We start from the raw sequence: 14,626 nt of genomic DNA, 5'->3' as shown, positions 1-14,626 counted from the left end.
AAGCATGGAGAACAGAGGCGCTCACGGAGGTAGATGGCCTTACCCGAGCCTGAGGCAGAAGCATAGTCATCATCATCAATAGGATACACTCCCGAAGCTTCTTCAATGGAGCTATTGTCGAGGTACATGTCTTTATCAGACATCAGCTCTGCTCTCTGAGAAAAGAACAAGAAAGGGTTCAGAATGGTGAGAGATTAAGAAACCTGCTCATTTAGCTTACTGTTCAGGTTTACCCCAAGGTGACTACTTCTCTTTCCTCCAGTCCTTTGAACCCACATTTCTGGCCCTCCCCTTCCTCAGGACATCCTGCTAATGTGGATTAAGTCACAGGCTGACCATAGGCAAACCCCCCGCCTCCCAAGGGAAGCCTCAGTAGCCTAATCCAAGAGAACGAAACAGCTCAGAGACCTAAGCACCTCTCAGGGGCTTATTTCATTATATTCCACTGAACCTGTCTGAGTTTCGGTGGTCTCAGTGCTAGTTATAAGCCAGCTCAGGCATTTCCTCTGTCACAAAGTCATTGTGAGGCTCCCTTACTGGAGAACTACCAAACACTCAGATTATTTAAGACTTTCTTGGGGATGAATACAACGGTTTTACCACACTTAGGCCAAATCATCACCCAGGGAGCCATCAAGGCCCACCAAACGTCTGCAGGCCTGGCCACGCTCAGAGCTTTGTCACTGTGGCCGAGAGCTCCCCAGATGTCCGGGCAGCCCGGACCCGTGCAGACGCCAGGAAGGGAGGGCACCCTGCAGGCAGCAGTCCCCAGGGGGCTCCTCCGACAAGAGCCAAAGCCCACCCCAAGCCCGCTTCTAGGGTTCACTGGCTTAGAAGAGCCATAATGACAAATACAGATAAAGCCACATGAGCACATTCTTTTTATATTACCGGCACTTGGAACCAGCAAATCACACACTTCACATGGAGAGGGATCATTCGCGAAGTACACCAGCTCCACAGCTTCTTTGCTCTTCAGTAAGCGTTTTTGTATTAAAATTCAACCTCATTCTGGCCATAAGAGTAACTCACATGAATTGGAGGCAGAGTAGATGCATCGTTTTTTTTTATAAAATGGTCTTAATAAACTGGTATTTTCCCACAAGTATCTCAGGAAAACCCAGAAACAAAAGCAGACAGTCAGATTAAACAACGCTTGTGTTTGGAAATAGGCAACACTCATAATTGTCCTATTTTTAAATATTAAATTGAATGTTTGCTCCTAAGAGGAATTATAAAAAATATTTCCCTTACTACTCTGGCTCTCGTTAGATTTCCTCTTAAAATAAGACTCTGTGTTCCAGCGGTCGCCATGACTGGAACCTTCCTAGGAGGACAGATGGGGTCCAGCCCTCCTAACAGCACTACTTTATTCTCTCGGGGTTTCAGCGGCTGCCTGGAGAAGCTGGAGCCTCGTAAACCTGAGCCCATGTTCTCCACCGGGCCTCAGCGCCCACCGACAGAAGAGTATGCGAACTCCTTTTTTTTGTTGAGCTTGCCACACCAGCGCGTTGAGCACTGAAACCCTCGGGCTGGTTTTCCAGTGGGCTGGCTGGCCGGCATCGAGTGACCACCCTGAGCCAAGAGCGTGGTGGCATTTTTCTGCTAGAATGGTCAGAGCTGACCTCTGCACTTGGAGGCCATCCTGCATCATCCTGGTTTCCAAGGCCGTAATTCCCAAAGCTTGTAAACCATGTCAGGATGGTCGCTCAGCTCTACCATCAACTTAACTGACCCCGAGCTGACTCTCTGCTGCTCTGAGAGCAAGGACTGTACCTCACATCTCTTTAATCCACCCCAGCTCCCCGCAATCACAGTAGGGGCTGCGTATATATAGTAGGTGCTCAGTAAATGCTGCTTGGGCTGTTGGGGCTCACGCTGTAAAGCAATTTTCCGTCCGGCTTATGTTAACCTCTGTCCTGTGACTGTCATCTGGAGCACCCCCTCATTCTTTCTCTCAAATCCTGCCTATGAAACAGGCTCTGACCACCCCAGTCCCTGGATGTAGTCGTACACTGCGATTTTGGATTTTATAGCCTACGAACAGTTTAAGCCCTAAACTCTTACTGTTATTTTTCATTGTTTCATGTGTACTTTCTTTTGCCCCTCCGCTGAGTACAACTTGCTGAAAGCAGCATGCTTCCTGCCTCTCTCAAAATGCATGCGTACTCAATAAATATTTGTCAACTGAGATTACCTAAAACAAATTGGCCTTTGACTCAGGTTTCAGAGTTAACACCTCTCATGGGACCTCCAGGATTCCTACAGTTAAAATCTCTCCATTCTAAGCCTGGGAGATTGCCCCAGACCTCCCATGCGCGTTGCATCACATCTCCTTAAGTAACCTAGAGTCTGAAACCTAAGTCAAAGTATCTTTTAACATATTAGAAACCTATTTGTCTTTTCTTAATATTGATTCCATTTTCCTCTTGGCTCTGTCCAAGAAGTTGGAGGTGGCATGGTAACACGAAGATATTTAATTCCTACGGGTAACTGCATTTCTCTTCATTAGGTGAGCCAGTTGTCATCTGTCACAACAGACAGGCAGAGGGGCCAAAAAACATCTCCCAGGGAATTCTGGCCACCTCACAGTTCAGCTACACTGGGTCGCCTGACAGGCAACGGACTTCCCCACGACAACCCTCCGAGGAAGCTGTCCCACCTGAGCTGCTACAGGACTTGGGGTAGAAGCGTGGGCGCGTCTGGAGAAGCTGGTTTGCCCTCGGCCCCTTGGGGTCTACAGGGCTCCAGTATGGTTGTGGGGTGGACGAGATGTTTCACAGGCTGGAGGACCACTAGGTATTCGGCTCCTCCATCCTCCAGTGTCATGCAAATGACTGTGACATCAAACCCACAGTCATCTCCTGCTCTGATGTCAGGGGCACCAAGCACAGAGGAGGAATTACCAAAATCGTTCCACAGAGTCCAATTTAATAACAAGCAGGGCCCTTTTCACTCTGTAGCAGATAATGCTCAAAGAATAACTCCATTGTCTTTCCTTTCAACAACAACAACAACAACAACAACAAAAACCTTTCCAAACATGACAAGTGCCTTTTGTGGAGACTCCGCACTCCAGGCTGAGAGAATTTCTGCACTCAACATATGCCTGGAGAGCGAAATGGAGTTGCACAAACACTCCCCTGGGGCAAGATGTGCATCTCTGAAAAGCCATGGAAAGGGGTGACTCAAGACGACTGCTTACTGCTTTTACACCTAGCCACATGTGGGCTGCCTCGCTAAGCAGAGAACGCCGGGACTCACCCTGAGCCCCCTCCTGCTCAGTGAGGGAGAGCCACTGGACTAAGGGAACGGTGGCAGGGCCCAGCAGCACGGAGCGGCAGGCCGACCAGGGCATTTCACAACGAGGTGGTTTAGTGTGGGGCTGACCACTTCTGTGAGGCTGTGCCAATCCTGTTAACTAACAGGGCTCAGAGTACAAGCTCGAAGAAAAATAGAGCTGGTCTTTCAGACCTCTTCCCCCTTGGCTGATGCAAGACGTGAACACCGGAGAGCAAACGGAAGCTGTGGAAAGCCACTAGGTACGGTGAGGAGGAAAAGCTACTGCAAACCACAGATGCTGATGCTTGACTCCACCTTTGGCCGCGGAACCTGCAACCTTTTCCTTGCAGGCAGTTCCTCCCAGAGAACGCACCACTGACTCAGTTTTGTATCCCCACAATGCCCAAAGGCAGGCAAGATACATACCTGCTTCTACCCTCCTTCCCTCCCTCCTTCTCCAGCCCCCGAGCTGCAGCAACCTCATCATACTGGGCCTGGGCCACTAACTACTAAGGCCTCCTTACTTGGCCACTGGCTAAGTCTTTGTGTTTGACTAACACTCTGCGGAGGGACCATCCTTAAATGTCACCGTATCACTCCCAGCTAAAAACCTTTTATTGGTTCTCTGTCACCACTCCTTAGCTTGGAAAGAAGTGCTTTCACCGTATGGTCTCACCGGGACTTCCGGTGTCGGCTGCCGCGCCTTCCTCTACCCAACCCCGGGCTTCCCGACAAACTCAAGAGACCTGGTCACACTGATTTCCTTTATGTAAGACTGCTACGAGGAAATAAACTCCTTTAAGGATGGAAAATTGAGGAGAGCCATGGTGATCTAGGCCTTACATGCTTGAGGATGATGAAAACCAGTATTCTGAGAGAATGATTTAGCCCAAACTCATATGGTATCTGTAATATAAATGAACAGAGAAATGTTAATTTGACGCATAAAAGACCAGTGCCCCGATCTTGGTTTTAGTAATATCACACCAACCTGTCTATTTGTGAGACAGCAACTGAACAAATCTACGTATTGGACTTTCTCATGTAGATAAAGCCTACCTTGAACAAATATTATGTTTCAAACTGCCAGTGTGGAAATCAGTTATTTAGAAATCTGAGGTCTTCCTTGAAAGATACACTGCCTTATCTACTAGATGAATGTCCTCTAACTCTCTTAAACTAGCATAAGCGATAAACAGTGGTCAAGATAATTAAAGCTCAAAGCAGTAAGTGTTAAATTCACTTTACGGTTGCAACTCAGGTTAATAACAAAGTCAGAAAGTAGAAAATCTAACTATTTATGGACACCAGACATACCTGCAACTGATCTTCAGAAAATTAGCCTTTGGATATAAAAATAAAATATTCATGTGGCCTAATATTACATTCTGTATCACATCACAGAAAACAAACACCTAGATGATGTTCTTAGTTTTAGGATAAAGGCACATCTAGTCCTGATTTGGACTCAAATGTCTATTAATTTTTATGGTGATTACAAAGTGCCAGACTGGTTGTAACTTTAGCTTATCTTTCCAGAGGTGACTTAATTAACTCTTTCGTTACTAGCTAACATACACTGTAAATGAATAATAATAACCTAAAATTTTCTCCCATACCGTCATTCAGAGATGATACATGTGTCCTTCAGATGAACTTGACAATTCTGGCTTAGGTAAAGCCCAAAGGAACATTAATCTTAGAGCTTGGCTGGACATTATAGGCATCAAGATCACCTATTTATTTCAAAAGTGAAGAAACAGAGCAAAGTAGCTTTAAAATCATCCAGCCTAGTTGGTGCTCAAACTTGAGCCCAAGACTCTAGACACTTAATTCTGGGCTCTTTCTGTTACAATGTAATTCCCCAGAACATGAAGATATCAGAGCCATTCAGCCCGGGATTCAGAAGGATTAGCTGTAGCTAACTGTTAAGTGTTTATTATGTGCCAGGCATTTTGTGCTAAGTGTTTTGTAAGCACTGGCACATTTAATCATCTCAACAATCTCCACTGCAGACCAAGGAACTGAGGCTTGCCCAAAAAACATACAGCTCAGAAGTAGAGAGCAGATTCATATCCAAGTCTGAACTTCAAAATGTATGCTCGTTGAGAGTGCTGGCCATGCTGAGCCTACCTCCCTGCCTGCTTTTCCTGTGATTCACATGTAATCATCATAAAGGTCCTGAGAAGAACTGCAATAGAGTCACGTTGACCTGCCTGAGCCAGCACTTATACACTTTGGCCATGGAAATTCTCCCTCCAGGATATCTATTTAACATCTTTCAGAACTAGCATTCTTGGCATCCTAGATAAGAAAAAAAATTCTATGTTAAGAGTTAAGAGTTCTAGGGCGCCTGGGTGGCTCAGTTGGTTAAGCGACTGCCTTCGGCTCAGGTCATGATCCTGGAGTCCCTGGATCGAGTCCCGCATCGGGCTCCCTGCTCAGCGGGGGGTCTGCTTCTCCCTCTGCCCTCTTCCCTCTCGTGCTGTCTCTCATTCTCTCTCAAATAAATAAATAAAATCTTAAAAAAAAAAAAAAAGAGTTAAGAGTTCTAGCTTAACAGTTCCTTCTCTGCCTAATGTCCTGTAAGCTCCCCCTATGAAGGATGCCTGGAGTCATGACCATCATTTGCCATTCATTCATTTCAGGAATACCTTCCTCTCTATCAAGTATCCCATCCAAACCAAAGAGGTAATAAAAGAAAAGAGCCCTATGTTTATTGTTGGAAAAAGATACTATTGTCCTTGAATAGGTGACATTTGCCTGTTTCGTAAGCTTATAAGCAAATACTGTTGGATTTACAAGCACTTATTTTAAGGGTTTGTTCACAGCCAACTAACTACCTGGTACCTAATCCTGTTCTAGGCTTACTCTAACATCCGGTATAAAATACATACAAAAGCCAAGGTCAAAGGTGAGGTCACAAATGAAAGAAAATTTATAAATTCGTTACTTAAGAAAGCTAAAGTGTTTTACTTTTTTTTTTTTTTAAGATTTATTTGCGTATTTGAGAGAGAGAGCTTGTGCGCACAATAGGGGGAGGGGGAGAGAGGGAGAGGGAGACAATCAGACTCCCAGCTGAGCAGGGAGCCCAATGTGGGGCTGGTTCTCAGGACCCTGAGATCATAACCTGATCTGAAATCAAGAGTAGGACGCTTAACCAATTGAGCCACCCAGGGGCCCCTAAAGCATTTTAAGAAACACTTTAGGGTACCTTCCATAAAGTGGGGAATGGATTTATAGGCATACCTCAAAAATGGCAGGTTTGGTTTAAGTTGCAATAGCATTATGTCCAAAAAACCAATCTACGTAACTTAATTATAAAATATTGCTAAAAAAAATGCTAACCATCATCCAAGCTTTCAGTAAGTTGTAATCACTGATCACTGTAACAAGTATAATAATGAAAAGTATGAAATATTGCAAGAATTACCAAAATGTGACAGGGACACAAAGTGAACAAATGCTGTCGGAAAAATGGTGCTGACAGACTTGCTTGATGCAAACTTTCAATTTGTAAAAAATAATTTGAAAATTGTTTCAAACCTTCAATTTGTAAAAAACAAACAAAACCAAAACACAATACCTGCAAAAAAGCACAATGAAACAAGGTATGCCTCTAAATTATTTATTTGCACATATTAGGAAAAATAAATCCAAATTCTGAAAAAAATCGTTAGGCTTCATGAAGGAAGAATCGCATGTAGGTATAAAGTGTGAAGGAAAAGGAGGACTAGTCAGGCCTGCTCATAAAAATGGCAAATTAAAAAAAAAATTTTTTTTAATGTAAAATCACAGGCAACTATATAGAGAAATCCAACTGGTTCCATGAACCTTTTGCCACAAACTGAGGCCTGGCAGATGACGGAATTCCTACAGTTCTTCAAGTCTGAACCACTCATTTGGAATTACCACCAAGGTGGGGTTTTCCTGTTGGATACAGAGGGGGAAACTTATCTCACCACTCAGAATGCACATTCCTTGAAGAGGTCCAAGAATCAGGGCAGGGCTGATGATTTCCGCATCTTCTATCAGACCTAGCATCGTGCTCTACGAACCAACACAGGATAAAGGCTCAACAAAGAGTAGAAGAGGTCACAATTCCCCAAAAGGCTGAACCCAAGCTTAAAGCCATTTGGGGAAAGGAAAGAACCATCCTTTCTAACGAAGTTACCTGGTTACCTCACATCTGGGAAAACTAGATCAATGTTCTCTTACCTGGTCTCTTTAAAATGAGCAATCTGCAATTCAGCCTTCTACTGTGAGGAGAAGCTATAAAGGTAAGTGTTGACCTTAGAAGAAAGTGCCAACTCACTAAGGATGCCTCCAATGAGCCAGAGACAGTGTTAGTCTTTGGAGAACATTTCAATGGCTGAAGAGCATTTAAAAAGTAACACTGAGATAGTGTACTTAATGGTAGACATTTTCCTCTTTGTTAAAATAAAAAAAAGGAACTGAAAGTGGTTCAAAAGCAGTTTGATTTCCTAGCTTTTGAATTTTGAAACATTTGAATTACAAAATTCAATCAACATGTCTTTTAATACTCTTCCTGAAATTGGTTTATTGCTAATACTAAACAAAAACCAGTCTTCCTCTCAGGCAACAAGGAAGTCAAGTCAGGGGAGGGCAGGGGGAAGCAGGACACACTGATTCTTTTTTTTTAAGGTTTTATTTTAATTCACACACCAACAATTCTTACTTCTGTTTGTGGTAAAGGGTTCAGATTCCTAATCCGGAGAGAGAAGCGAAGAACTTTGTCCTGAATTAAATTCTTTGGCAACAAAAATACGGCCCCGCGAAGCGATGTATATTAAAGCACTGCCTGGGACCTCTGAGTGGGATCATGCTGAATATGCATGACACACAAAAGGAAAATGTTCATTACTTACAGATGTGCTCCAAGTTGTGCTTTCTTCCTTTTTTGGAATATCAAACAGAGGAAAGCAAGAGGTTTGTAGCCATGTTATTATAAGCATTGCTGCCTCTCCCACTCCCAAACTAGAATATTCCAGTATTTATTTTGTTATCCATATGACCACAGTTTAGACTAGAGTAAAAATAGAAGCCGTGTGAGCCTAACCTGAAAAGTCCCAAGTGCTGGAGAGGGTCAGTATTAATATATTCTAACTGAAATAACGAGATTCTGTTTCCTGGTGGAGTTTGGCAGGAGCAGGGGGAAAAAGAGATTTGGAATTTATTTCTTATTCAGAAGTGTTTTGTAAAAACTACCATAACGGGACAGACTCCAAGTCAAGCACAAGAAGGCAACAGGCTCTGGTTTAGATTTAATAATTCACTCTGAGGGTTTTCAACTGTGACAACTTTAGGCCCCACAGCACAAACACATATATTCTCCACCCTATGGGGGGCCCACAGAATGCCACGGGAAGCCTATGGGACAGGCAAATGGGAAAGACCTTAGGTCCAAAGGGCAGACCACACCCTCCCAGGCTCCAGCTGATGATGCCAGAGAAGGGACCTGCAGGCTGAGGCCAGCAGCAGCTGATGGATGCAATTTCCAGCTGAGACCGTACTTCAGAGGTCTAACCTAGCACTGAGTTTGAATGTTAATAGGAATATGGGACACTTTACTACTGGTCTGTGAAGAGACACTTTGACTATTTAAAAGACACCAACTAACAGAAATTGGCACAGGCCCTTGGGGAAGCACACTGCTAAGGTGTTTTAAGAAGATAGGAAATCTTTTATACCATCTGACCAGATATTTCTACTCTCAGGAATTATCCTAACGAAAAATTGTAAAAGGAAGAAGAGTTAGGGCGTTTACTACCACACTAAAGCAAAATCACCAAGACAACCTATATGCCCACTATGGGGGGGGGGGGGGGGGTTTGCTCTGTAAATTATGTGTGATGTGTTAGCTTTCTCAACATAGCCGTTAAAAATCATATACCACAGAGCAACAAAGAAAAGTGTTTAGACAACACATTAAATTTAAAAACATATATTATTTTAATTTTTCCTAGTATTACAATTCTATTAAAATTTCCTATCATTTGGCCAAACACAGATAGGGGAATGGAAAACAAATGGAGTTCTGGGGTGCCTGGGTGGTTTAGTTGGTTAAGTGTCTGACTCTTGATCTCAGTTCAGGTCTTGATCACAGGGTCGTGAGTTACACACACACACACACACACACATACATAAGAGAGTGCATTGGTGAGGATGGTGGCTTATGAGTGATTTCTTTCCTAACTGATACTATCATTGCATTTGTACACATATACATGGTGCTAAATGCACAGCAAGCACAAAGCCATGAGTCACAGTCACAGATAACAAGGGACCAGCTTCTAAACATCAACAGTACAAACAAGTAAGTTTTCAGAAGTTCAACAGTTCATGCATCAAACATGGACAAGTGCATATATATAGAGAGAGGATCTAAAGAAAGCAACATGGAATTATATAGGTGTATAAGTGATAAACATTAGAAACAAAACAAAACAACTTCACACTTCAGAGAAGTGCCACAGAATGACCCGACAGTGCTTGGGCCACTCCTGATTCATTTCATCCGAGGTCACAGTAGCAAAAGGTCTAGCCAAATGGATATTCAAATCACAAGATTCCAGGTTCTAAAATTTCCTGGGTTTAATTACCCACCTTATTAGCTACTCTTGGCTCCTGGGTTATTTAAAGCAAGGAAGCTGCTCCCTGTCAAAGTCAGGTTGGCCAGGTTTCTCACTGAACAAGTTTGCCTTCCAGCTTAGGCCCTGCCTGTGGAGGCCAAAACCTGAACTCGGAGCACTGTGCCCCGACGGGCCCCCGGGGTTGACATGCCAAGGGAGCCCCCAGATGTTCCACACTGCTCCTGGTTTTCAGAGTCTGTTCTACTACACTTATCTTTCCGTAAGGAGAGCCTCTCATTCTGCCTCTTCTACTGATTCCAGAAAGCCTCTGGCTTGACCCAGTGACTACCTGACCTAGGAGAGCTTTTTCAATAAAGATGACATTTGTGGCTGGTTCCTTATCCTGGAAGATTGAAAGTGTGTCCGCACTTACCCAAATAAAAATAACAAAGCAAGAAGGAAGGGGACAAATACAAAGGTGGTAAGACCACTGACTGCAAAAGAGAGCCAAGCTGTTCTGAATAGTGGGCTTTTAAGACCTAGGGCCAAGTATGCCCAAGCGATTATTCATATTACTGGTATCTGCTGGAAAAAACCACCCTGATTCTGCCCAAGACTCTCAGCCCCGGGCCCCATATTTCTTTTTGTTATATAAAGAAATTGTTCTTGACTAAACTTTTTAACCAAGTGGGGGAAAAAAACGAAACAAAACGAGGGTCAAGCAGCTTTTAAAGAAATGACTTCCTTGATAGAGAAACCAGGACAAGATTTGAAGATATCATTAGAGTCTACTATGAGATCCATCACGGACCCTGCATGAAGTTTCCCAAGAGATGGAACCTCCCTAGGCTGTACCACAGCACTTGAGACAGGAGCACAAGATCCCGGACAAAAGCACGGTCTTCACGGAATAGGTTTACGGGAGTCCCACGACCTGTGCCACCTGTTAAGCAAATTCATTTCCGAAAGTGCTCCTGTTGGCATGCTAAAGTGTTGTATTTGACTAATTTATGTGAAGATAACATTTACACATTCGCCAAATGAAGAGGAAAAAAGACTGATAATTTTTCCCCCACCAACAATAAACACTTTATTGGTTTTGTAAACGGACATGCGGCAAAGCTTCCAGAATCCCAAAAGGTAACCTGACGCATCCCAGCGGTCTTTCTGATCTACCTCCTCCATCAGAATCTAGATGTGAAGACAGACACTTTGCCAATGGAACGGTATACGGTTATGATACGAGGGTGTAGAGGATGAGGGGAAAGAGGGAGCCTGCAAGATGGTTCAATTACCTGCTCAGTTAAAAAATATTTAAGGAGTGCTTTGGAATATCTATTTAAAAAGAGCATTTCATTACTTTTTTGCCCCCACATGAGGCTGATTCACAGTAATTCACTAGTGATAATTAAAAGTCTCAGTTGGAACACACATTCATAAGCACCATTTCATGAGAGACACAGCACTTAGTTTTCTAAAAATATGGTAAAGAAAAGCAAATAGTTATAAGTCAAAATATATCAGGCCATCTCAGGGAAATTGGTTTTCTTTTCTCCAAGTGAATCCAGTAATAAAAGTAGCTTGCCAACTGATTCCATCCGTTCCGAAGCAAGCCATACAAAGGCTTCTGTGGTGATTTAGCACCCAAGAGCGCTAAATAAAACTTGATGATGCTAAACCTAACACTATTTTCTAAAAATTCCCACATTCCCCAGGATCTTCAATTCTGCCCAAAGTCACGGACCACCCCATTCCTGCAAATGCCTCTGTAAAATAACCAATGACAAAGTCTCGATAAAAAGCCCTTCCCACCCCTTCACCCCTTCAGGCAAGCCCCCTGAGCTACCTGTACCTCTTAATTTTCTGGGGAGCTCAGACTCTTACTGACAATGCGTAACCCTGGGAGCCCGGGCCACAGTAATGGTTTCTCACTCGGGTGCCATCACATGCCTTCCAACATGGGACCAATTTCTAGTAGATTTCACTGCTCCAGGCATCCTGCCTCCAGACAGTCCCTCTGCCCACAGAGTGTTTATTATTTAATTGGTACGAGATCCACGTGCAGCCCCCGAAAATAACTTAGTCATGGCACACGTATGTAAGATGCCCACCGAAGACATGGTGCGGGCCTCAGGGAGACAGCTGGGGAGCCAGCAGCTTCTAGGATTCCTAATGTCAGCAGGACATACCTGCCTTTGGCCAATGCTCTGGAATAAAAGGAGACCTCCGACTCTCTTCCTGCTGTTTAACCTTGCACACCGTTTGTAGAAAAAAATTACTCACTTCTTGCCCCTCCTGCTTTGGAGGCTGAAGAACGCGGGGCTGAATGATCGCAGCTGCTGGGCAACCTCTTAGGCATGCAAGGCAGCAACTCCTCACCTAATAGCCTTCCTCTGCCTCGCTGCCCTGGCCCGCCAGGGACGGCCACGATCTCTTCAAGCGGTCACATTGCAGCGCAGCCCCCATGGAAACCCATTTGGAACTGTTCAAGCTCGTACCAAAGATGATGTTTTTAATACAGATTGTTCTTTTTAAATCCCTTACAAAAGCAGCTGTAATCAATCGTGCTGGGGAGGGGAGGGGGGCTCCGTAAAAAGCTGCCACTCAGAAAGCCCTAATATTGATTCCTTCCCCTTTCATGGCTTTTAAGAAAACAATCCCATGCTAAGAAACCATAATCAATTTCTCTAGACTTTGCTAACATGAAACACTATCTAAGTTACAAAATATTTTTTTTAATTCAATAAAAACCATAGCCGATATAAGAAATCCATCTGTTACCCTGCCTTTCGTTCTAGGGAAAACATGTTTGTGTTTGTAAAGGAAAGTCAGTTGAACAAATTCGATAATTATTAAATACTGACTAAAGCTCAGGAACTAAGAGTTGTTAAGCAGGTGACACTCAAAGATTAAGGGGAAATCTCTTCATTTGAGATCCGGCTTTTCCAATTCTTCATTTGCAAGACAATACATGCTATTTTTCCCTGTGACTATTCTTAGAGAAAACTATCAATTCTAAGCCTGTGTTTATAGACCGTCATGATTCCAAGTGGTCACATCCTGACTGAACTTCCAAATACCAGAATATTTTAAGTCGTTTCCCAGGAATTATGGTAGATATATTATTCTGTCAAATCTGCCTCTCCACATTAGGCCTCTCAGAAACACAAACATTTCAAAAGGCCAAAAGTCAATGCTTAAGACCGTAATACGCAGATGGAGTCATCTGGCATTTTCATTTTAAAAAATTATATTCAAAATCCTCGCGAGCCTCAACAGCCCATTTCCAGATTAGACATTAAGGAAAAGCACAGTTTAATGTAATGTCTATTATCTGTACTCCTGTTTAGAATGAAAAAAAAAAAAACAAACCCAAAGACTTTATTAAAATGCCTTACGTAAAATGAATACAGAACCGGAATCTAAGCAGCCAGCCGGCCCATACTACTACTGTGTCAGCGTGGCACTTACCACGTGCATGAAAGGAGATCTGGTCAAATCCGAGAGCTGGCAGTAAAGCAGAGAAACAAGAGAACTTGCTTCGCCCTTTGCTTTTCTCCCAAGTAAGTATAATTTCAATTTCAAGGGAGTGAGCTATGATTTCTGTGGTAAGGATCCGATCCTCATTCAGGTTTCCTGTTCCCAGCATCCAAAGACCACAGGAGTTTACTGAACTGATGGCTATACGATTTGCAAATGTATTAGTTGAGAAGTTTAACTCCCTCTCCACACCTACCCCAACCCTGCAAATTAGAGAAGGCCCCTGCTTTTTCACCAAACTAAATAAGCAAGAGCTGAGGGTTCTGTAAAACTCCTTAACACTAGCTGATCAAGGGCCAGAACCTTTGTCAAGCCCTACCTCCTGGGGCCGCCACACAAGGAGGATTTCACAGCTTCACTGGCCTGGGCAGCCTTTGTATCCCCAGTACGTTCCTTAAGGCAACTTTCCTCCAGCAAACAAATCTCTGGCCTTCCTCTCTTCCATTGTAAAACTGTTGCAGCACAAAACACCCAAGCATTAACTAGAAACCAGAATTAGGATCAGCCTGGTCAACCAACGCCAATCCCATCCTTCTAGTTGGATGCCCTAGATCAGGGCTGGCTGGGGAAATTTACTACGGGGAGCAGAAATGTTCTATATGTGCCTTGTCCAAAATGGTAGCCACTAGCCACACGGGGCTGTCAAGCAGGTGCAGTGGGGCTAGTTCAACAGAGGCACCGAGTTTCTTATTTTATTTACTTATTTTTTTTTAAGATTTTATTTATTTATTTGACACAAAGAGAGAAAGCACAAGTAGGCAGAGAGGCAGGCAGAGAGAGAGGCAGAAGCAGGCTCTCCACTGAGCAGGGAGCCCGATGCGGGACTCGATCCAAGGACTCCAGGATCATGACCTGAGCCGAAGGCAGTCGCTTAACCAACTGAGCCACCCAGGCGCCCTATTTTATTTACTTTTAATCCATTTAAATCCAAATAGCCACATGTGGCTAATGGCTACCATATTGGAGAGGGCAGTTCTGGAGAGAATTTTTAAACTGCTATTGGAAGCCATCGACTGCTGCCAGGCTAAGCCACTGAGGGACAAGTGCTCTCCTTAAACAATCACCGCACGTTAGCAGGAACCGGCGCCTAACAACCCAATTACCTTTGCCATCACAACGCTCCCTGGGCACTATACACCTGTCCGAAAAATTAAGCATTCAGTCTAAGTAGGTCCTTTAATGACCATTTATCAAACACCTACGATGCACTG

At 43.7% G+C, this 14,626-nt stretch overlaps 1 protein-coding gene across 1 annotated transcript in view; it reads right to left on the bottom strand.

Annotated features, from left to right (window-relative positions):
- The window catches only part of SDC2 (syndecan 2), a 95,680-nt gene that overhangs the window by 10,742 nt on the left and 70,312 nt on the right, over positions 1-14,626 (bottom strand). The window contains exon 2 of the mRNA XM_021688258.2: positions 44-155. Within this exon, the coding sequence (XP_021543933.1) occupies positions 44-155 (112 nt within the window). The remainder of the gene's footprint in view (positions 1-43; positions 156-14,626) is intronic.

The sequence above is a fragment of the Neomonachus schauinslandi genome, chromosome 4, assembly GCF_002201575.2.
Source record: "Neomonachus schauinslandi chromosome 4, ASM220157v2, whole genome shotgun sequence".
Lineage (NCBI taxonomy): Eukaryota > Metazoa > Chordata > Mammalia > Carnivora > Phocidae > Neomonachus > Neomonachus schauinslandi.
Note: the sequence above shows the minus strand (reverse complement) of the source record. Positions and strands in the feature narration are given on the sequence as shown.